The sequence below is a fragment of the Lycorma delicatula genome, chromosome 11 (genome assembly GCF_047948215.1).
Source record: "Lycorma delicatula isolate Av1 chromosome 11, ASM4794821v1, whole genome shotgun sequence".
Classification (NCBI taxonomy): domain Eukaryota; kingdom Metazoa; phylum Arthropoda; class Insecta; order Hemiptera; family Fulgoridae; genus Lycorma; species Lycorma delicatula.
The window spans coordinates 3,694,648-3,721,216 of record NC_134465.1 but is presented as its reverse complement, the minus strand read 5'-3'; the positions used below and the strand labels follow the sequence as shown (position 1 = coordinate 3,721,216).

At 28.8% G+C, this 26,569-nt stretch overlaps 1 protein-coding gene across 1 annotated transcript in view; it reads right to left on the bottom strand.

Annotated features, from left to right (window-relative positions):
• Positions 1-26,569, bottom strand: part of Gycalpha99B (guanylate cyclase 1 soluble subunit alpha 2) — a 426,360-nt gene that overhangs the window by 4,648 nt on the left and 395,143 nt on the right. The window contains exons 10-11 of the mRNA XM_075378887.1: positions 18,834-18,977; positions 412-566 (exon numbers count right to left, since the gene is read on the bottom strand). Of these exons, the coding sequence (XP_075235002.1) occupies positions 412-566; positions 18,834-18,977 (299 nt within the window). The remainder of the gene's footprint in view (positions 1-411; positions 567-18,833; positions 18,978-26,569) is intronic.

Sequence of the window (26,569 nt, the reverse complement as noted above, 5' to 3'; positions counted from 1 at the left end):
ATTTCATTTAATCTTTAATAACATTTTCAATTTAAAACTATCAAACTATCAGTAAAAGTGAAATACTGACAAGATTTTAAAATTTGTAATGGCATTAGACAAACATGTTTCATTCACATGAAATTAGAACTTTCAAGCTAGTTTTCCCATAATGTACCTTGTTAACTAGTTTTATATAACAATTATGAAAAGGTTTTTTGCAATCTGTTCACTATTTGCAAGTTACTGCCAGAAAATACATAGCCAAAATTCAAATATGACCAGTACAGTTAAGCAAGAACTTCACAAAGGTTCATAGTAACTAAAAATTGTATGAAACAACTAATTTTCAATATATTTTAAAAACTATAATACAAATGTATGATAACGATACATATATATATATGATAACGATAAAATAAAAATACATACTCATAAGTAGTTGGACTAATATTTATTTTAAGTGGTTCACTACCAGATTCAAATTTATTAGCTATTGTAACATTATTTCCAAAGAGACAATATCTTGGCATTTTAACACCAACAACTCCAGCTAATACTGTTCCTGAATGCAGACCTATACGCATCTGTAACAAATTTTTATAGAAGTACATAATTTAATATTATTTATTATTGACATAATTTGTAAAACAAGTACAATTACATTCCTTTTAACTTAATGAAAAAAAGAAAAAGAGCACAAAAGAGACCACACATACAAAATTATGCCAAGTTGCTTATAAGATTTATTTAAAAATGAATGTGCTTAACTTTTATTTTCCCATCTATATAGCAGCTATATAGAAGGGAAAGTAGGTGATTGATCAAAATTGGGCATATCCGGTTTACACAAAATTTTGACGAACTGACCCCTAAGGATCCCTGAAAACTGAAAAATGGAAACAAAATTTCCACGACAAAATGTGTGTATGTATGTATGTTGGCATGTAAGTTGCCTTATATCTCTAGAACTACTTGACCAATTTTCACCAAACTTTGCTATAATATTTCTACAGTAGGGGAACTGATGCTAATAAATTTTCAATTCAAAAGGTCAGGTGGTGGAGGAAACAGGGGGAAAAATGAAATCGTCTCCAGATTTTGCATAATTAAAGTTGTAAGGTTGTATTTTTTTTATAATTTTGTGAATATTAATAAAGTAAACAACTTTTATAAAAAAAATTTTGCTAAATTTCACTCCCACCCCTAAAAATCATTTTAATTACAAGGGATGATTTTCATTGCATTTAAAAAAAATATTTGTGAACAATTATAAAAAAAAGTCTTTTGTGTAAAACGTTTTTTGCTAAATTGCACCCCCACTCCAAAAAAAAAAAATAATTTTGAAACTTAGAACAGAGTACAGTGGATCTTTTTTGTTGTAGTTTTTTGTATTGGCATATTGTTGGATCCACAAATTTTTTTGGGAAACAAGAGTGACCAAAGCGGGGTCTTAACCTAGCTACCCTCTACAAATCTCATATCCCACTTAGTGGCCAAACTACTGCTGTAGTTATCTGTGACATCACAGGTGAGGGATAGAATTAAATAAATGAATAACATTTAAAGTGTAAAATTTATTTAAAGTGACCATTAGTACTACCATACCTGTGTGAATTAAATATGATATGTGCGCGCGCTTTAGTCAGAATCACTGAATTAAACAAACAAAAAATATTGTATTTAAATAAAATGATAAATATTTTTAATTAAGTTGTATGTGTAAGCTGTGCATATAAAAAAAGTCGTATGACGAGGAAGTCCTACAACTGTGTTATCAACTTTTTTTTTTTTGTTAACTATCAAATTCTTGAATAAAGCTGATTTTGACTTACATTACACTATAAATAAATCAACTTTAATAAAAATCAATCTTAAGTAAGAAATGACTAAAATACAAACCCTGAAATACATGAGAACCTGTGACCTAAAGTAAAAAACTCAACTGTCAAACAAAATTCAAACTTTGAAACATAAAAACGTAAAACACAGGATTCAACAAATAAATTTCAGACTATAATTGTGGTATCATTAATAAAGCTACCCTTTAGACATGTCCTAAATCACACAAATCTAACAACATTCCTACATGTCTTAAAATAAATTACCAAAAATCCCTTTAAACTTGAAAGACATACGGATGAGGTTCTAGGATCATGTAAATAAAAATACTAACATATTATAATGAACAGAACTTTATAAAAAAATACAAAATGGTGTTCCTATGGAATCCCTTATTTTAGTAACCTAGCAGAAACATTTTTACAACATACACAACAAAACGTATTCTAACAAATACACAAAATAATACACTGGCCCAGAATATTGTTGACACCATCTTGTATCAAGCTATTAACATATATACATAAAATATATAGTAAATTATACTTTACAGCTGAATAATATAGACACGATAAACATTTAAACATATAAGCTGTAGATTACATAGAAGTACCAAATATTAAAATTAAAATACCTACTGTATACAACTTTAAAAAAAGCTGAATTCAATACAGCTTTTAGAACAAAAACCCAATTAAATGAACCAACAAACCAACAAATGATGTTTTATATTGTGATAATGCATAATGTGATAATTCATTGTGATAATGCAGTTTTAAATAAAGATATAACAAATGCTTAAAACTTTTTCATAACAACATAGAGTCAAAATTTGCTTACCACTTCATAGAAACAAATCACAAATCCACCGACATTGAAGATATACATAAAAAAAGATATCATGCACACTTGGAACACATTTATATAGTAAACACACAATAATACAAAATGAACAAATGGAATTCATCAAATTCAACAAACTCTTTAAAAAAGCATTTTAAAAAAAATTGTTAATTAAATAAATAAACTAAAACAATGCCTGCAGTAACATCAGCCAATGCCAGTTTGAAAACAGCAGTAATAGTCACTAAGGATGGTAGCAATGACAATTGAAAATGTTTGAAATAAGAGACTTTTAAAAATGCTTTATAATACAATCTAGTTCGGCTTGTTGTTAATGCTGCAATAATATTAATATCGCTACATCCATCACGGATAGACACAGTAAATTTCAACAATACCAGAATTCTATTGAAAGCAACATTACGATATAATGTTTCAAAATTTCATATTTAATAAATTAGTTTGATTTTTCATTAAAAAATGTGTTTTTTTTTTAATGTAACACATTATAAGCAATATCTTGACTGAAGCTGCTTTTAATAAACTACTAAAGTTTAAAATTTCATTTCCCTTTAAAATGAATAAAAATAAGATAGAAATATACTTCATACTAAACTAGTGAACTTAATATTTTTACTGAGGTCTCAAAACTGTGTTAATCATAATCAACCGATTGATTTTATAACCGCAGTTCAGAAATCTTGTTACAACTTCAAAATGAAAAAAAATTGTTCAAATTCTCAGTAGTAGTTTTAACTTAGATACAATAATATTCATAAAACACATTGATGATTAACAATGAAAACAGAGGCTTGTTGCATTAATATTGCTGGGACAGGTATACTGATACTAAGTTGAATTCCACATTCTACACTCTGTTTAGTTGCTAGCCACTGTAAATACAATATCCAATAAAATTAATATATTTATTATATTTAAAATGTAAGTTAGTTAACAGAGTCATTAAATTTGTAAAAGAAAATTATTGAATTTCATCTGCGACTGATTTTGATAATTGTTTCTGGGTCAAGTGTAAAAGATGTAATTCTTTTTAAATCTTTATAAATTTGTTCACCAAATGATCATCTGATTTAATGCCATACAAATTATACATTATACCTACTGTATTTGAAGTATTCATGTTGTAACTAAAATTTATGTAGTTTTTACAATCTTCACATATTTGTTAAAAAATATATAAAAAATTAATCTAAAATAATTATACTGTCAAACTTTTTTCACAAAAGTTTTTATGCGGCATCTAAAGATCAAGTGTCATCTTGTGTTTTCTGTATTATACTCAGCAACATGATGTTTTACTAGTAATCAAATATTTTCATTTGAATTCAGTTTAGTATGGTTGTATGATAATCTTAAAGTAAAGGTGCAATTTACTTTATGTCACTATTTTTGATTCGTTACATTTTATTACTTTATAAGTAAGGTCTAAACATGGACCTAATAAAAACAATTTCTGTTTTCTTTTTAAATGGTGTACATTTCTGCTTGCGATATTATGGCTTAAATATAAATTAGCGCACAGAACTCAAATTGTTCTGGATGAACTTCATGCTGATTTTATGCTGCCAAAATCAGCAAACTGTTTAAATTGTTAAAATGTTTTAACACATGAACTTTAATTTATTTTTAAAATATTCTTTTTTCTTCAGGTCAAAATTTACATTACGAAAATCTTGTTTGTAATTTTTAGCAAATAAAAATTTTTTTCTGTTCACCAATTTACGATTTAAAAAAAATATTTTTTATCAAACTTAGCTCTGAGAAACTCAAATTGGTCATTAAAATTCTAGATTCTTCCAATATTTATCTATCTTAATGTTTTATAAACTGCATCCCATTCAACATATCCATAATTATGTGCTCAAACAATTTTCAAAAGGGACTTTGACTGAATTATTTTGTAATAATTTTTTATATTTAATGTATTTACCTTAAATTATTTCATGTATTTATATTTAAATAATTAAGATGGAAATTAAACATTCTACTTTATATCTTATAATTTGTTTTTGTATTTATAATTTAGCTAACATTGATGCGATCTATATAATGTATTTTTAAGTTTCGATCAGAATAAAGATTTATTTATTTTTACCTCTTTTATTGATGTTAATTTTTTTTATTTTCTACTGTGTGTTAAGCGAACTTGTATATGTAATATAATAAATGAAAAAAAAGATTGTTTAAATTATTTATCATAACATTCTTTCTTCTAAAACAATTTTATTCTGAGAATTTTATTTTGAAATAATATTTATTAAAAAAAAAAAACAAAAACTAACATTGGTAGATGATTACTGAGGTCATGCTTCCTTTTCCTATCAGTCATAACACCAAAATTATATGAAGGTAAAGAAATTTTTTTCAACATATTATTAATTAAAACCATTTAATTAATTATTAATTAATTAAAAATAATTACATAAAACACAAATTGACATTTAATTATGAGCTCCAGCACAAGAGAGTAACCAATTAGCAGAAGGAAATGATAAATTCCATAACCACTAAATGACATACATTTATAACATAATATATTTAATATGTACTTATATAGATATACATAAACATAATGACGTTATAGCTTTAAGTTAAATTAAAGATAGACAATTACAGTTCTGTCATTCATACACAGATATATATACTTAGTATAGCACTACTAAAATATCCTCTAACCAATAAATATTCCCTCTTGTTTAGTATATCAAATGTTTCATGTCATTCATGACAATTACATCTGGATTAATGTCATGTTAAATATAGTTAAACAGATTCAACTGTGACAGTGTTGAGGATAAATCCAAGTATCCACAAATATGAATAAAGATCTTGTAAACGCATGTATGTGTGTATCAGGTGTGTAAATATGAAACCAGAATTTGCCCATAGGTGGCTCTAGCTGTCAATGTAGTTACCATCAAACTGTATCATTGGCGCTATTTTCTTTCTTTGACAGCTGACAAAGATTTTCAACTCACAATAATACAAGTTTCATACAACAGCATATTTTTAATTAGCATTGAACATGTCTAGTTTTGTACCTACAAACTACGATTTATGGACAGCATTAATTTTCTGTTATCATTTAAAGAAAACTTCTGCAGAATCGCATTAAATGCTTGTTGAAGCTTACAATGAGCATGGTCAAGGTAAATCACAGTGCTTTGAGTGGGTTAAAAAAAAAATTCAAAAGTGGTGATTTTGACATGAGAAATGAACATGGAAGACCACCAAAAATACTTGAAGACAGTGAATTGCAAGCATTGTTGCAAGAGGACGACACTCAAACGCAACAACAACTCGTGGATCAATTAAATGCAACACGAGAAACTGTCTCCATACTTTTGAAAGCCATGTGAAAGATCCAGAAGATGGAAAAATGGGTTCCACATGAACTAAATGAAAGACACCAACAAAAATGAAAAACCACTTGTGAAATGCGGCTCGCCAGGTACAAAAAATAGTCATTTCTCCATCAAATTATGAGAGTTGATGAAAAGTGGATATATTTCGAGAATCCTAAGCATAAAAGATCATAGGTAACAACAGGTGAACCATCAACATTGATTTTAAGGCCAAATTGCTATGAAAAGAAAACAATTCTCTGTGTTTTGTGGAATCAGAAGAGTGTGTCTATTATCAGCTGATAAAACCTGGAAAAACTGTTAATACTGAACACTACTGACAAAAAATGATTGATTTGAATCAAGCATTGTGTGAAAAATGACCAGAATATCAAAAAAGGCAACATAAAGTGATTTTGCTTCATGATAATGCACCATCACACACAGCAAAACCGGTCAAAGAAACGACTGAGGCACTCAGTTGAAAAATACTTTTGCATGCGACTTACTCAACAGACTTGGCTCCGTCTGACTACTATTTATTTGCATCAATGGGGCACACCCTTGCTGAGCAGCACTTCACTTCTTATAAAAATGTACAAAAATGGCTCGATGACTGGTTTGCCTCAAAAGAGCAAGTTTTTTTGGCATGGCAATTCATTATAGAGATGGGATAAATGTATAGCTAGCGATGGACAGTATTTTGAATAGAATATTTTTTATCATTTTCAGTTTTTTTAATAAACGTGTATTTTTTATGAGATTATACTGGCTGAAGCAATATTTGCTGCTGTAACGGGAAAGTATAGATTGGTAAAAAAAAAATCTAAAAAAAATTGCCCTTTTTTAAGTTTTGTTCCTTAAGGAGACATTAAAAAGAACTATTTTTAACAAAAAAATAGTTAACAAAAAACTTTTCACATATGTAATTTAATATTATAATTTCATTTAAATTATGAATATGAACGTTAGCATATTCTATTTTTTATTTTACAATTAACTGTGTTTGTGATATCACTTTGATGGAAAATTTTTACAGTGTTTTCTATTTTCTTTTTTTTGAAAATGATGTTAGGTTGATATAACATTTTTGAGGTGTGGATAAAGCATAATGAATCTCCATTCGGCTTAAAGTTTTTAAGTGTACTTTAATATACCATGTCCAGTAAGGGAATTGCTTACTCGGTTTCACAGAAATTTATCTATGAATTTTAAGCAAATTAAGTTAAGTTATTTATATCTTAATTCTTCTTAATTCTTTCTCTAAGAGCTATAATTTTTAAAGTTATGCATCTATGCTACTTCTACTTCATACACTTGTACTTCATACACACTTGTACATGTAAATATTATGAATATAAATTAATATTTAACACTAGATCTAGTATGAAGTGATGAAACTGATTAAGTGACTGTGAAAGGAGAGAGAATGAAAATATTTACAGAGAACAGATAGTAATAGTAGAAAGTGTAGAAAAAAAAATAAGCAGAACAGTAGAAGAATATGACGTGAAGATAAACATAGGTAAGTCAAAAGTTATTGAAGTATCAAAGTAACAGAGAGAGGTTAACATTATGTTGAATGGAAAAATGTTTTAAATAATTTAAAAGCATGACAAAATTTGATAGAATTGACCAGAAATAGAACTGAAAATAAAAAGAAACATTTAATAAAGTTTAGAAACACGATTTATGGTAAAAGCATAAAAATTAATCTAACAATTTATTTAAAATGTTATGTTTGGAGTGAGTACAGTATGATGCAGAAACAATGTGAAAAATGAAGCAAAAAGAAATTAAAAAACTAAAAAAAAGATTTGTGATGTGATAATGGAAAAAGATATTAAAAATCAGTTGGAAGGAGAAAGTAACTAATGAGGAAATACTGAAAGGAAGAGATGAGAGTTGAAGCATAATGATGAAAATATAAAGAAGGAAAGCTAATTGGAAAGGCCACAGTTTAATTGGAAAGTGACAGTTTATTCAAATAACAATCATAGAGGAAAGGAGAAGAAAAGAAAGGGAAAAGATGGGTAGGTTAGATGACTTGAAAGAAGGTCAAAGCTCTAAACAAATAAAAGGCAAGTTCAAGACAGACAGAGATGGTGAATGCAGTTCTTTTAGGTTTGTTAGTAGAATGATTCACTGAAGAAGAAGGTAACACTGGAATACTAAGTGAATACATACAATTTAAATCTAGCATTACGATCACGTCCTAAATACACATATCTGATTAAAGTTATATATGTTTTATGATAATTAATTTAATATTCCTAATTTGATGCTAACTTCAGCTAGATCCTCTACATAAAATAGCTACTGTTACTGATGATGATTGAAGTTTAAACTTTTCAGTCTGTCATTAAATATGCTTTATTCTGATCTAATATAATTGTACATTATTTATAGATACATTGAGAATGATAGGCGAGCTATTTCACATCTAACAAAAGGAAGTGCTCCAACATTTAACTGGAAAGTTCAAGAGAGACCTTAATTAAGCAGCATTATAGAGTACAAAACTAATGAATAAAAAAAAGAAATGCTTACAATTTCTATTAATAATTAAAAATAATAATTATATGACAACACAATGATGTAACAATGCAAAAATAGTAAATTAAATCTGTAAATTTAGTATATTAAATGAGTAAATTCAGGTTTATCTAGTTATTTATCATCATCATCCATCATATAGTTAATGATCTTGAGATACTTCCCTTACAGTATGTCTACCTTATTCTTCTCTGTTCCTAACAAATTTGACAAGAGTTTCTGATGGCTCCTATCTTCTTTACTTTATCAATAACTTTACTTTTTTTCTGGCTTTTTGCAACTTCTGAGATGTTCCAGCCAGTTATAGTTTTCCTACTCTTAATTTAATTAAAAATTCATTAACTGAAAAATATTGTTTCTGTTAAAGGAAATAATTAAAATTAATTAAAAGATATATTCAAAACCTTTAAGATTATAAGATAATTTATTAAACATAGATGCTCAGGCAATTGAAGGTCGAAGTGTTATAGAAAGCTAACAATGTTGTAGAAAGCTTTAGCTTGAAGGCTGTGTTACAGAAAACTAATTCAGTTGTTTGGTTTGGTAAAAATACATTTTTTAATTTTTAAGAGTTAATATCCTCTTTTCTATTTTTAGCAAAAGTTTAAAAAATTATAATTATTTATTATAAATAAAATCATGAGAAAACTGAAGATTTAAAATGAATTAAAAAATTCTAGTAATGGGTAATGGCTAACAAATATATTACGTCATGAGTATAGGTTAGATAATTTAAATGATTATTGACATACTTTAAAAAGGTTTTGTATTAATTAAAACAATAAAAAATGATAAAATAATTTCCTGATCTCATAAGTTTTTGTCAATACTAAGTAATCTCATAAGTTTATTGCCAATACTGACGATGTTTGGATCCCATACAATAACATTGTAATTTCTTCTTTTCTTTTCTATTCCTCCATTATCTTTTCATTCTTTCACTAAACTGTTTCTTTCTTTCTTCTGACCAGATGTTCTAGGTCTTTCTCTTTTCAACCTTCTGGAAACCTTTAAATTTCTTAATCATTTCTCTAAAAGTTTTCTTTTTCATAATATCTTCCTTTTTAATGGCATTTCTTCTATGCTTTTTTTAAATTTATTTATCAACTGTTTTGGAATTAGAACCGTAACATTCAAATATTTCTTAGTTAATCCATTCTCATGTATGATTAAATTTCAGTAAAACATTCCTTTTATTCTTTGTTGCTAACAGCTTATAGCTTTCCATTATCCAAAAAAAAATTATTTTTTACTTCTTTTTCTATATTCATCCCTCTTCTTTTTTTAGATCAAGATAAGTCTTAGAATTTTCACTTCCTTTCTTATCCAGTTCCTCTATTTCTTTCCTTATTAAAGATACATACTCTGCTGCATATAGGAATTCTGGTTTTGATATTATATTATAATATTTAATGCTTGCTTTTGCAGAGATTGTTTTTCTTTTTTACTGTATATAAACTTTGTCAGTTATAAGGCTAGATCCATTTTTCCTAGTTTCTCCAGCCTATCTTTTAGATTATTTTCCCTATGTTATAACATTTTTCTACTCTATTGATCTCTCCACATTTTGAGTTTAAAACTATTGGTGAGGTTTTTTATATTAGTTATAAATTTGGTTTTCCCAAAACATATTTGAAACCCAATTTTAAAACAGTTTTCATAATATTAATTTTAATGTAGAATTAAAATTTGTTAAATGAGTTATCAGTAAAACAAATTAGTGAAAATTATTTAAAAGAATAATAAAATAAATCATTATTATTATGTAATAGCACTGTAAACTTTATTTAAGCATGTTACACAATTAGAGGTTACATTAAACAAACCCATAATATTTCATTTTATGACTATATTTCTCTGTTAATTAACCACTACGAAAGATACTTAAATGTTACTCAGAAAGTTTACGGCGCTGAATTTTGTTGTGAGGGGAACTCTATTATATGTATATTTTAGTGTAATGTAAAACTTTGAGAAGATAAAGTTGTGAGGTAAATTTTAACTTTATATACCAGATCTTCAGGTAGAAATAAATGACATTATTATTAAATACCTAACCTAATACTATATTGTGTTGGTATGATACTAATGTAGTTATTTTTTCTTTAAAAAAATTTGTAGGTCAATAATGTATTACTTTTTTATATAAATATTTTATTGTTGAATAAGTATTTTAAAGATTAATAAATGTGTTGGGATGGAACCAGAATTTTGGTAATTTACATTTGAACTATTTTTTCACAACATAACTCTCAGAGTAGAAAATATTTATATATAGAGAAAATATACATTATATATCTTTAACTTTATAACGGATATTGAAAGTGAAATTTTATCATCACTTAAGCTTGGATGTGGGTTCTTAAACATTTCATAACATTTACAGCTATTTTTGTATAGTTTTTCACTATATTTGATATCTCAGTTTTAATTTTAGTTCATAGTCATGTATATGAGTTATTTTCTAAAAAAACTAGATTTAAAAAAATATCCTTATTAAAAAAAACTGGCCTATAAGATCTAGAAACCTTGGCAGCTGCAAGTCTTTTGATATAAAGCAATGACAAAAAGTTATTGCAACATGCCTGTCGTTTCATAAACAAAACAGTTAATAACATCTTGCTGAAACTAATATTGTCTTTTTTTTCCCATAGAATTTCAATAAATTTTTTGATTAAAGTCATTAAAAAAACTTTACAACCTAAAATATCATAAAAAAAATTAAAGAACTGATTACAAAACACTATGATATTCTACAATAAGTACAAATTTTATGAGTATGTAATGATTTGTCATAAGAAATGTGAGAATTTTCATTGCTTCATATTCAGTTATTCTGACTGTTTACAAAGTCATCTGTGTAAAACCACTGATCATCACTAAAATAAACACGATCCAATACCTCAATTTCAATTTTATCAACAAAAGATAACAATATTATTGTAAGTATTTTTCACGGTTAGGTATTTTCAATTCATCATCAACAAAACAATGAGTAAGCTTGCAAATTTAATTTTCTTTTTTTATAGCTATGAAGCGGTTCTATAAATAGAAAAGTTCTACATAAATAAAAAGTACTATCTATAAAGATTACTTTTTTACATGAGCTAATTAAATCTTTTTCACATCCTTGAAGAACTTTCATGGTTGGCTTAGGCTGGTTTGATTCTTTACACTCCCAAAATCAGAAAATTTATTTATTAAACATGTCTTTGTTGATTTATTGAGCACCACAGACTATGGAAATTTCAACTGGATCTTAACTTTATTTAAAGAATTTATTATTATGGTCTTTTCCACTGAATATGGCTAGAATAGAATGAAATACCAGGATTTTTTTTTGCAAATCTTTATGTTTTAGGGTTCAACTAGTTCATCTAGACCAAAAAATATATATGTATAAGTATATGAAAAACATATATATGAGGTCTGTTCAAAGAATACATAAACTAACATCATAAAACAAAATGTACTTTATTTAGAAGTTAGTTGTCTGGGTCCCCTTCAAAGTACTCTCCTCCCCAATGCACACACTTATCTCAACAGTGTTTCCACTTTTGGAAACGGTCCTGGAACACTTCCTTTGTGATGTTCTTCAGTTCCTTTGTCGGATTTGCTTCAATCTCGGGAATCGTCTCAAATCTTCTTCCTTTCAAAGGTCTTTTGAGTTTGGGGAACAAGAAGAAGTCACAAGAAGAGGTCAGATGAGTAGGGTGGGTGGGGAAGAACAGTGATCGAGTGTTTGGCCAAAAACTCATGATTTCTGAGGGGTGAATGGCTGGAGTGTTATTGTGATGAAAAACCCAGTCATCACTCTTCCACATTTCTGACCTATTCTGCCGGATAGCATCCCGCAGACATTTGGGAACTTCAATGTAGTAAGTCTGGTTCATTGTGAAGCCTTGGAGGAGGTACTCGTGGTAGACTACGCCCTGAGCATCGGAAAAACTGTCAATCACCTTCATATTGGAATAAACTTCCAATTGAGTGACGACCATCTTTAAAACGTCCATGGCACTTAAAACATGTTACACACTTCATAGCAACATTGTCGTAAGCTGTCTTGAGCATATCAAAAGTTTCATTCACAGATTTTCATAGTTTAACACAAAATTTCACAGCAACTCTTTGCTCGTTCAAGTCACTCATTCTAAAATTTGTCAAACGAAAAAAATACACTTCACAAACAACCGCGTAGCTAAGCAACCAATAATGATATTTGCATTCAAAAACCTGTGTGGTAATCAGCTGATCTGTATGAACATGGTGACGCCAAGGGGATTTGACTGGAACCAACTGGACCCGAGCAATTCAAACAGTCTACGTATTTCTTGAACAGACCTTGTATGTGAGTCACACTGCTTTTGGCCTTATATCTCAGGATTGACTGACTCAATTTATCTCCCTTTGACTGTGATATTAAAAAAAATTTTTTTTTGTATTTTATAAATCATATAGGGCTATCAAAAAATGTCTACAATTTTCCAAAATTATAAATCTTGGCTTCTTAAAAGTGTTTTTTGTAAATCTTATGTTCTTGTTAAAGTCTTTATTGCAGGGGTGTTAGATTTAGAGAAAATTTTACTTAAGGAAATTAGTTAAGCTTAACCTTTATATGAATATTTTTAGAAGATTCATTAAAAAGCATATTCTCCACCCCTAAAAAATATAATAGTCTGATTTTTTGTCTCTAACTTATTAAATAAAAAAAAAAAAAAAATCTGTCTGTCATTTTAGGGTCAACTGAAAGTTAAGTAGTTTGACCCCTAAAATATATATCGTGGACCCAAAATAAGAAACAATGTTTCCCATTATTATAATAAAAGTTATACCTTATTTTTCAATATCTTTGAACAATTATTTTGCAAAATTTATTTATTTTTATTAAGGATCACTTCTTTATAAAAAAAATGTTTGCTAAATTGTCTCCATACAGCATAGGTGCCCCAAAATCAATCATTTTTTTATTTGAAATTTGGAAATTTTGATGTTTAAATCTTATTTTGGTAATCGTTGTAATAAATAAAAGAACCCCATTGATATGGCAAACCCAAAAATTAAAAAACATCAAAACAATCCAGTTTTTGTTACTTATATTTAAAAGTTTATTATGAAAATAAAATAAAACTTTAATGATTAAATTGCAGTGACTTTTTCACAATTTTAAATTTTTAATGCTAGAAATGTATTTTTTAAAAATGAATTGTATAACTTGACTAGTGTAGTTATGAAATTCAATGGTGGTTTTTTTTTAAATTTTAGACTCTGGACCTAAAATGAAGAAACACGTTTTGCAATGAAAAAGATATGAAAGGTATTGTATGACTTGATTGGTGTAGCCAGGAAAGTCATGCAGTACTTGTCACGCCAGATTTATTTAGGTATATTTATTTGTGAAATTAATCTATGAAGCAAATACACATTCTTGGAAAATAACATAGATGACAAACAATGGGATCGTTATGAAATGAGACAAATGAATGACAAGAGTTATTTCAACTGTAACATGCAACTAATGTTGAATAGAAGATTGACAGAGAATACAGTCTGACAAACAAAATAACAAAAGTTTTAGCTACGTTTAAGTTACACTAATGAATTGTGATCTTTTTTAAACACCCATTATTATCTACTTTTTTTGCTGATTACCAGTACAATATTATCAATAAATTATTTAAGTAGAACAATGACAGAATTCATTATTAATTATCAAAAAAATTATTAAAAATTAAGAATTAAAACTGATGAGGATTTAAACTGAAGAATATCTTTCTCAATGCTGATTTCCATTTTACTTTTCTATTTAGGCAGTTCTCCTATTTATTAATTAATTTATGACTAATTTTGATTTTTGGGAATAAGTCACAGTTACAATGGTTTTCACTCTTTAATACTAGAGATTAGAATATATTTATTCATGTTATGAGAACAAATGTAAAAATTATGGATATGAGTATGTCAAACAATGTAGGGATGGTATGATAGTGTAGTAATAGGTCGAATTACTGCACATGGTAGACTAATAAATATCTACACTACAAAGATTTCACTATAATACAAAAACTTCTACAAAAAAAAATCTAGAAAAAGTGTTACTGAACTCTCTTAACAATTGGATAAAACTTAAAATTTAACTCCTGACTGGTGAGATAAAGCTAAAATTACTTTCATTCTCAAGTTATTAATTAGTAGTCTGATAACACTAACTGTATTTACGAAATTAGCCCAGTGTTTCTCAAACCTGAGGAGTGTGCCCCCTTAGGGGTAATGGTAACACTAAATGGGGGGCTCAAGCATAAGGAAAAGAAAAAAAAATTAAAAAAGATTAAAAAAAAATATTAATTTACTGAAAGGAAAGCAAAACAAAATACATTCTGACAGAATAAATAATAAAATACCAATTATACTGATATAACACACTTATAAATAGGATTGTATCAGTACTGCGCAATGCATTTAATAATTAACCTATAAATACTAAATAATTACTTATCTAATTAATAATTAATAATTAGACTTTAATAATTAATTATTAGAGACTCCCTTGGGCTTGTCTTGCAGAGTAACGTTTTTTGAAGGAAGGTTTAATATTAGAAATAGACATGTGAGTTCTTTTTCTATATTTAGCTGAGATCTATATTTTGTCTTCAAAGCAACCACTGCAGAAAATCCAGTTTTGCAAAGGTAGGATGTTGAAAGTGGTAATTGTATTTGAAATTCTCTTGTTTTCAGTGCAGAAAACTCATCAACCACCCCTGCCCAAAATTCAAAGAGTGATTTATTACAAAATTGTTTTTTGATTTTGACGACTGCCATGAAGTAAAAGTCTTGATTTTAGGCATCTAATTTTTATATAATTTACTATGGTTATAACCCTTGTTAGAATAATATTCACACCAGGACTCATTTCTTTGGAATCCAGAGCTTCTCTGTGGATCTTGTAATGTGTCCAGGAACACTGTGGAGGTTTTTTTTTCACAAGTGCTTGTATACTTTGGATCTTCCAGACATTGAACGAGCACCATTGGTGCATATTCTGACGCAATTTTTCCAAACGCCTTGACGCCTTGTTTATAAAATCATTTAAGATAGCAAATAATGTGAGTGCTGTTGTTTTGAGTTCTATTGGTTTGCAGAAAATTATTGAACAATTTCATTCAGAAGGTGGGTATAATAAATTTTTGCTTTTTTTTGTCAGTTATTTTACATTATCTTTGGTCTAGATTAACTGATTTTTATAATATTTTGTATGGTGAATATGGATCTTTGACATAGGTGTAGTCAGGATTTTCTCCAGGGGAAGGGGCAAAAATAAGATAATATTTTTTGTTAAAGAATGGATTTATCTGAAAATTTGAAAACTCTAAAAGTAATTAGTTGCTGTGCTATTCAAACCTATCTAAATATTATTTCAGTACTAGCCTATGAGAGTTCTAGCTAAATCTTGACAAAATTTCTTTCTCAAATTTATTTTTAGCTTCCAGAACTTTCTTTTTATGGACACTCAAACAAAAAGACCGACTAAAACTGATTTTCTGTCATTGTTGACCATAACGAAGTTTTTACCGTGCGTTAGGTGCTGAAGGATCTTTCGATAGTGCACTTTGTGGAGGGCTGTGCAAGTGAGATAAGTAGTGCCTGTTTTATGGGTGAGTAGAACCCATAAAACAGAGTGAGTATGGGTGAGTTTCTTTAACTAGCACAGCTAATTCTATCTCCTTCAGTTCAGCATTTGGCACATTTCTTCCTTTCCATTGGTTGTACCAAAGTTCAGTATCACTGAGGAAACATTGAAAACTACAAAAAATTGTAGTTTTTTAAAAATAATTCTCATACATCATATCAAGCATTACGTGAGGGTGCAATGTAAGCAATGAGAATGCGGGCAAGTTCTGCTCAGAAAAATGCTGTTCCAGAGACATAATTAATGAATCTATGTACAGAATAATTAGTGATCTTCTCCAAAATTCACTTGGAGTTTGTGCTGGTGGATTTGCATGATGTTTCTGCTGATTTGTAAATCACAGCATATTGAAATTTGTTCCAAGATTATTAAAAATTATTAAAAAATGAAAGCCACCTTACCAGCAAAATTAAGTATGACTCGTGATCTTTTGGTTTATTTCAAAACCATCATGAGGAGTTAAAATATAATAATTAAGTTAAAAAATTAAAATAATGTCAAAGGTTAAAATACAGTCATGACTGTTTACATTCTAACAGTGTATACTGAAAGACTATAAAGAAACTCTGGTGGATTGAAATGAAACTAAAAGGAAAACCATTTTATCAGAAAATATATTTTATTTGATTACATTATCATAATAAATATTTTATAAGAAACTGGTGGAATAGTCAAATCTAACAGGCTGTGACTGTATAAAGAATGAAATTAATGCGAACCAACATGGTTTTGATTTGAGGTTTGACATTTTTGTGTCAAGATTGTGTTGTGTTAAACATAACAACTTCTGTAGAGATTGAAATTGATCACAACAAAAATTGGATTATTATGAATTTTGAACCATTCACTATTTATCAGCTATCGAACTTTTAATGTTTTTTAATATTGTTATGATGGTATTTTTAATAAACCTTTTTTAATATTTTATACAAATTTGTTTTTGTAACCAGCAGAAGTACATAATTGCTATCAACTATTTCAAAATTTAAAACTATCTAATTAAGCAAAACTGCTGAAAAAGTAACTAATTACAATTTTCAATTGTTATTTAAAATTATTGGAGGTATACTTTATAATTATTGGTATACTTATTATTATTTCCTTATTTAACATTGGATGATTTTTTTAAAATGGTTTTATTTAGATGGTTTTGCAACTCATTGTTTCAAATGAAAATAATATAAATGTGTACCTTTCATGTTAAAAAAGTTTCTAATATCGATTTTAGATTGTTATTGTTACAGGATTGCGGTCTGAACTAGTTCAAATGTGTCAACTCACACACTGATTGCAGTATTTAAATAGGGAACAGAAGGTACTAGGAACTTTCCTGCTAAATCGAACCTTGAATATTCTATAATCTTCGAGTTTTACCATAGACCTTCCAGACCTTGAAACGCCACTTCTCCACTTGTTCACCAGAGAGTAATCGCGCCATGATTCAAACATGCTTTCTTGCCGTGCAGTATTATTATAACCTATTGATATTGACCTGTAATTTTTTGTTTGACTAAATGAGCCAGGCGGGCAAGTGTCACACCCTGCCCCACCATGCTTACGCCTATATTCTTTGATACCATTTAATTTTGGCTACAATTGATAAAGAAGGAAGTGGAGATATGGTTATAAGGAATCACGTATTTCAAAAATTTGCTTAAATAGTAGAATAATTCTATTTTACATAATTCTTTACTTTATATATTTGAAAACTTTAATATTCCATATAACTTCCTTGTAAGTAGGAATCTGTCAAGGGTGGATCCCTTGATAGCTCTTGATCAGGGTAAAGCATTCAGCTGCAATAATTTTTGTTGACTTTTTTATAATATATTTATGTGGGAGTATATATATTTTTTAAAGTGACAATTAGCAAAACTGCTTTCTATGTTAAGTTGGTTTATAGTTGGTTCATTTACATTGCATTAAAAAAACAACCTATTAATCCTATTTGAAACCCATGATGATTACAGTGCTTGAATCTTATATTCCTATATAATAATTAATATTTAAGTATTCAGTTTAGGAGAATGTATTGTTTTTTCATATTGTATCTTTTTATTATAAGTACACATTAGATAACTTTGTAGATATATAATATATGTACATTTGTAGATTAACCTCCACAATAGGCTAATATTTGTAAATGAAGTGAGTATGAAAAATGATGGGTTTTTATTTTCACCGTCTGTGATAAATATTCTAATAAAACAATTTTTTTTTATTAAATATTCATTTATGAAGTTAGCGTTTCAATATTGAGTGAAGTAATTACATATTTAATGTTGTTGACTTGGATGTTGTATTCTGTTGAGTTTTTATAATAGAACAGTCTGTTAAAGTCAGTTTGTTAACTCTGCAGGTAGTAAAATAATGGTAATAATTTGGTAAGATAATTATGTGTGCATTTGTTTATGCTCTTATTTGTTTTATCCATCATTAACTGATTGATTCTATGAATAACTTAACCTTAACTTATAAAGGTTGTATATTATTGTTTTATACATTATTGTGTATATCATTCAGGTAACTAATATTTAATGACTATGTTTGTTCTGTTTGCTTACCCTTATTGGTTTCCCATCATGTGTTTGATGACGAGTACAGGTATCAATCATTTGCAATGCCATCCAGGATATTTGTTGCGCATGAGTTGAGCTATGTTTATGTAAACCTGATGCAACACAATATGCATCACCAATTGTTTCCACCTACAAAAAAATTATATTAAATGCATTATTTTTATTTCACAATCGTAAAATTAGAAAAAAATCATAATATTATGTTTCATTCTCTTATGTTTTTAAAAGTAATGTTTGTTCAGTAACGTTAATTTCAGATGTTGACTAACTTGTAAAGATCATAATTGACTGATTTGTTAACATTATTTGATATAATCTACCACTTACCACACTTTTTTGTGACTATTTATGCATAAATAGTAAAGTTTTAAAATAAACTTGACAATTAACATCGCTGTTTATCAAAAAGTATGAGCAGTGATAAGTTTTTGTACTTTCAAATGTGATATAAACTAAAACTGCTGTACATTGTGTTACTATAATAGTGTGAGAAATGAACCCACCGAGTTGGTGTAGTGGTGAACTCATCAACACAAATTAGCTGATTTTGAAGCCGAGAGTTCTAAGCTTCAAATCCTAGTAAAAGCAGTTATTTTTAAATGGATTTGAACGCTAGATTGTGGATACTGGTGTTCTTTGGTGATTGGGTTTCAATTAACCACACATCTCAGAAATGGTCAATCTGAGACTGCACAAGACTACAGTTCGTTTACATTTATACATATCTTCCTCATTCATCTTCTGAAGTAATACCTTACTTCAGAGGCTACACAGAAAAAAACTGTGACAAATGAAAAAAAAAAGTGGTTTGAATCCCATTCAGGCAAGGTATTTTTCAATGCTACAAAATGACATTTTCACATTCCCATGTACAAGCTTCTATGGTGAATTAATTCATAAAAAATAAGCAGAGTTAAGGTCCAAGGATTTGCTGTACCTAATTAAGAAATATCCATTACTTATTCAACATAGCTTTTTCATACAAACATCAACTGTAAAATACTGTATTTAGTTTTCAATTTTATTATTTTAATACAATTTTTTATTAATTTAAAAAGTATTCGCTATTATCATTTATTTATTATCTTGTGATTGATTAATTTAAATCTTTAAAAACAAACGTTTTTTATATATAAAAAAACAGAGAAGAATTTATAAAAACAGGTTTATATAAAAATATATAAAGTAAAACTACATATATATGCGTATGTAACTGATTTAACTGGGTTTGTTACCTATTAAATTTTAGCCATTTATATTAGAATAGAGATTAATATATTTTAATTATAACAAAAAGTAATATACATTAACTATTTACAACCACTCTTTTTTTCAGAGGTTAGAATTTCTAATAACCAAACCATCTGTTATGAAAAGAGTACAAAGTGATATATTACTGGAGATTTAGTACACGTTAACGACAGTAGAGCGGTAACAATCGTTAAGTAGTGACAGATTTAATCGACAGAAAGCGCTAAACTATAAATCACTAACAAGATGAGAGAGGAATGTACTGAAAGAGAGCGGATGAATAAAGACGAGTTACTGTATTTCTTACAACCGATTCAGCCTATTGTAAGTAATTCCTGGCCTGTATATCCCGTTAAAACTTCTCTTACAAAAAACATCTTTCAAAATTGTTATCGCAACCATTAATTATTTCATAATGATTTTGAATAATTAATTTCGCTTTCAACAATGTAAGTCATCAAGTTTTTTTCACAGAGTTCTTTTATGAAAACAAAAAAATAATAATAATAATTAAACTAAGAAAATGAGCTTACGTACTTTAAGTATAAATAAATAAAAAGTAATAATAATGACAAACTGAAAGTAATGTACTACTCATCTATCAAACAAAATTCTTATTATATAATAAGACTAAACAAATTTTTTTTTACCTTTTTCTTAAAAATATTAATCTTTCTTTAAATTATTATTATTATTTACTCTGAAGATATAATCAATCATAAAAGTAGAGGACATTAATGTAAAAAAAATCTAAAACAACAATTAAATAAAAATAATTACAAAGTCGTTCAAAATAATATTTATTTTTTATTTGTAATAAAGATCGAAAAAAAACAGAAATTATATATGAACCTGATTCGATAATACCAACCAAATCAACATAAGCGTAAAATCCTTCGCATTTTTGAGCGTCTATATAAATTTAAAATCGAGAAAGGTTAAAAATTAGTCAAAATAAAAGAAAAATACTTTTATTTTTTCTCAATTTTTTTTTTTTAAACGTAAATCCTAACTATGAAATGAAATTTGATAGGTTAAAAGAAAAAAAAATCATTGGAAAATAATATAATATCGTAAATGATTTTTACTTTCTTGTACGAAGTATTGTGATCGCGAAAAATTTTGGTTTTCAGATTTCAGTGGAAATATCCATTTTGACTATCCCTGAATCCATATTGACTAGTTTCGGCGTGACTTTTATACGTACGTACATATGTACGTATCTCGCATAACTAAAAAACGATTAGCCGCAGGATGTTGAAATTTTGGATTTAGGACTGTTGTAACATCTAGTTGTGCACCTCTCCTTTTGATTATAATCGACTGCACCAAAAGTGTTCAAAAAAAGTTCAAAATCAAAAACAATTTGGATTTTGAAGTATTTCTTAACTGCAATAATAAGCCCTCAGTGAGAGCTTTTCAACGATATATCATAAGTGGTAGTTATTTTCATTGGTTCCACAGTTAGAGCCAAATAAAATTTTAATTAATGAAATATTTGGATCTTTGAAGGGGAAGGCACATTGGTTCGAATCCGACTTCTGCTCATTTTTAAAAAAATTTAATATATTGATTTATCACTGAGTGTGAAAATAGGAGGTAAAAGAATTTTGTTATTTGGGAAGTAGAATTACTAAAGATGGACGAAGCAGGAGCGATATAAAATGCCGAATAGCACAAGCAAAAAGAGCTTTCAGTCAGAAATATAATTTATTTACATCAAAAATTAATTTAAATGTCAGGAAAAGATTTTTGAAAGTATATGTTCGGAGTGTCGCTTTGTATGGAAGTGAAACTTGGACAATCGGAGTATCTGAGAAGAAAACATTAGAAGCTTTTGAAATGTGGTGCTATACAAGAATGTTAAAAATCAAATGGGTGGATAAAGTGACAAATGAAGAGATGTTGCGGCAAATAAATGAAGAAAAAGCATTTGGAAAAATATAGTTAAAAGAAGAGACAGACTGACTTATAGGCCTCATATTAAGGCATCCTGGAATAGTCGCTTTAATATTGGAGGGACAGGTAGAAGGGAAAAAAATGAGTCGTCAGGCAACGTTTGGAATATGTAAAACAAATTGTTAGGGATGTAGGATGTAAGGGGTATACCGAAATGAAACGACTAGCACTAGATAGGGAATCTTGGAGAGCTACATCAAACCAGTCAAATGACTGAAGACAAAAAAAAAATGTAATAAAAGAAAAGTTAAAAAAAAATTTTGTACGAAGTCGGATTCGAATCTATGCCCATATGTGCACGGTTATGTATCCGACAAGTTCTCAGTTAAACCACATAACTATTTGAGGGATGTGCAAAAAATTTATATAAACTAATATAAAATGGTAATAGGGTCACCACAAAAAAAATGTGATGCAATACGGTGTCCACCACATTGCAATTGTGTGACTGTCCACTTTATTAAAGAATTGAAGGGTCCTATCTCACTTTCAAATGAAATAAGTTTCTCATTTAGTATTTCATTTAGCGATACAACAAAAAATGTGTATATATAATTTAATAGGCGTACAAGGAAGTCATGTTGGTATCCACATAAGATTTTTTTAATTATAATTAAACGAGTTATTAAGCTTCAAATTTATCGGCAATGATATAGCGGAATTAGCATAAATTTATAAAACCATCCTCATTTCATCAATTTTATGTCGGCATCCAAACAACAAATACTACAAATCACAATACTGATTATAAATTTTAAAATAACAAACGAGATCATCGTTGGAATTTACACAAAATAATTTGCTATTTAAAACTATTTAAAATAATGATTTAAGTGGCCGACTGGGTCAGAGACGAGAATGATGCTGATTTTTAAGTAATTTACTAAAAATAATAAAAAAAACCATGATTACATATTTTCTTATATTCTGAAAAAGTGTTCTGTTATTTGAATGTTGTCTTGGTTTAAATTTTTTTCTATTTGGAATAAATTGGTATTTTTTAAAATTTTTATTTAGCATATTTGTCAAAAACTGAATAAAATTATTCAATTTTTAATTTATTAATAATTATCAGTCTACAAGTGTGTGCATTACTTTCTCAGTAAATAGAGCTTAAAGGGGAAAGTGTAGCGATCATTTCAATAATGGGTCATCGAGTTTTTTTCTAACTTTTACGTTTAAAGGTCCAACTAGTTCATCTAGTCCAAAAAAGACTCTTGCGCAAGAATTTTTTCTACATTTCTTTGACGCCTTCATTATTTCGCAGTCAGAAAGGAATAATTTTCAGAGTACATTGCACTACATACGTTCAATTAACGAGTAGACCCTACACCCCAAGCATCAAGTTTCACCTCACTCACCGCTGAATAAGCGTGTATGAAAAGTACATAGTCACACAGTCAAGATAACTTCAAATTATGTTTGTTGTCGACCTGAAATTGAGCGTAACTCAAGAGCAACTCAACCAATCTTCATCACGCAGTTCTTGAAGGGCCACGGCTGTTTCCGACAGTATTTATTCAATCAAAGGAAAGCGGATGGCATCTCTTGTCCATTCTGAAGTGAGCAAACTATGCGGAGCACGTAGTATTCCGCTGCTGCAGATGGGAGGCTTTGAGAAATACTAACGGTCATTTGGACCCTTTAATGAATTACAATGTTGTCCAGAAGATGCTACAAGATGAGGGGACTTGGAACTCCATCACCGTATGGTGGGTAGCATTATCCGCTGTAAGAGGTCAGAGGCGTCGGATAATAGATAGGCTCGCAGGGATCGCCTGCGCGCAGCACCAGGGCAATACAAGTTGATGGGGAAAGGATAGCTTGGACGGAGAGGTAGTCGGGGGCCCCTCGGGCTCGCCATTGTTGATGGGGTACCTGAGACTCCCTCACCCATCTTGAGAAGGCCGGAAACGAGAGAAGGGAACGGCAAGAGGAAGACGACAACACAAGGAAACACAAAACAAGAAACCAGCAGATAAAACAACAGGTCATGAGTTATGTTGAAAGGCGGGTATCCTGTCTGCTGTTTAAGGAGGAGGTTTTTTAGTCGGTGAAAGCCCGACACTACCATCTTGCTCGGGCAGACGTTGGCTGCAGAGCTTTTTGCTCCTCCTAAGAAAAAAATCAATCGTCATCAAATTTTCACATGGAAAACTTTAGATACACTACTACAACACATCTACGTTTCAGTGAAATTGATGTAGTAGTTTTGGAAATTTTCGAGTCACAAATTTTATACATAGGCATATACGGGGTGAGGAATATAAAACCGAACCCATAACGTAACCGCTGCAGAACCGGTAGGTTATGTTGGAGTGAGATTTTATGAGTGATATGGATAAATTTAATAATAAATACATAAAACGTAATTTAAATGTTGAATTTATTTACCTTATTTTTACAAAAGATTTTCAAAATGACTACTCTGGGTAATGATGTACTTTTATGCTCGACTGATCATATTAAGAGTCGTCGACAAACGCTGTTGTCATTTGCGTTGATTTCTCGTTGAATATTCACCTTCAGTTCATCAAAATTGTAGGAATTAGAGACATAAACTCTCTCCATTAAGTAGCCCCAAAGGAAAAAATCGTAAGTAGACAACTGTATCTGTCCACCAACAATATTTTCGAGAAGCCTGTTGCAATAATCAACTTGTTTCGGTTTGTTTGTTTCCTTCAGTTGTTGCACAGTTGTAATGCGGTTTAAATTTTAATTCATGAAAAGTTTTACGACAAGATGTGTATTTAAACCAAAGTGATGTATTTGCGAAGTGATTTTTTGTACTGGCAGTAATTCTCCTTTCAATATCGGCAATGACCTGTGGAGTCCTAACGGAAGATCGCCTATTTCGTTTTACAATTGAAACCGAAACTGTTGTATGCCATTTTTTAATTAGATCGTGTATTCTACTTTTCGCTGGTATACAGGAATTCTAAATTTTTGTACGAATACTTGACGTCATTCTTCAAACGATCCAGAATGAATATAGGCCTCAATTATAGTTATCGTTTCCTGGATTGAATATGGCATTTTACACTAACACAACTGCACTACAACAAAACGTATACTGCACTGACACGTACCACCTGATAAATGGCAGCAACAATCAGTAGTAACATATACATCCACTAGTCGCGCTAGTTGTGCGGCAGTCTTTGATAAATAATGTTAGGTAGTGGTTTCATTATGGGTTCGATTTTATGTTGCGCAGCCTGTATATAAATATATAAAATAGTTGTCAAAGTATCGCATGACTTTCCCAGTTGCACCGATCAATTTATTTATGAGAAGTGATCCATAACAAAAAATCTTTTTTTCTCTCTTTTTTTGCAGTCGCATCAAAAATTACAGTCATTAGCGACTAAAGTAACACTATCATGTATTGTTACATAAAACAACAAAAATAAACAATAAAGAAACAGGAACAATAAAGAATAAACATAGACAAATAACAACAACAAATACAAACTAAAACACATAAATTGTACTCTTCATTCCACTGTAGGAGAAGAACCGCAACAGAAGTTTTATAAAATGACAAAAAATCTTAATTTAAAAGAGAATTGTTTAAAAATATTGAAAAAATAAAGTTAACTTTCATGAAAGTAATCAAAAAATTGCTTCTCATTTTGGGTCCGGAATGTAATATAAGTATAAACTACTTTAATTTTAATAGCCCTTTAAGTAATAAAAAAAAAGTTAAAAGAGTTAGAGCCAAAAAAAAAAAAACAACAAAAAATCACAGAATATATACTCTTTTTGTGAGTTTTACGGAATACGATACAATAAAACTCGGGTATGATTTTTTTTGAAAGTGACTCTGAAGATGCAATTCAAGCAACATTGTATTTAAAATGGTAATTTATACAGGCATAATAAATATATAATTACCATGAAAAGATTACAGTTTCATTAAAATATTTCAAAGAGAAGAGCAAGATCTGATTTTAATTTCATGACGAATTAATTAATTCGGTTTTAATGAAAAAGACTACAAACATTCTCATAATAAGGCATCTCAAACGTTTTGAAGGAATAAGACGAGTAAAGAAGCAAAAATGATGTAATACAGCTTACCGATTTTATTCCAACTGACTTTGTGATTGAAAAAAAAGGTTGATTCTCTAGGAGAATTGAAAGTTTTAATCTTTTGTAAATATTTCATCATTTAAGTCGAATCTCCTTTTATTACTTGTGACAATTTTAATTGCATCATTTAATTGTCACAAGTAATAAATCTTTTAAATATTTTTTTTTCTTTAGGTCTGTAGACATCTTCTTCGTTTTCTGCAGCATTAGCATTTAATTAATATCTCATTTAAATATCATTATATGCTTTTACATGTTTAATCCTATTGAAAGTTCTTATAATATTATAATTATCCTTAATTTCCTACTGTAATTCTTCAGAAAAGAAGAGAACTGGATTAAAACAAGAATTCCTTTTTACTTTTTCTTTTCTTTTCCTTTTTACTTCCTTGTACGTAATAAAGGAAGTATTGTGA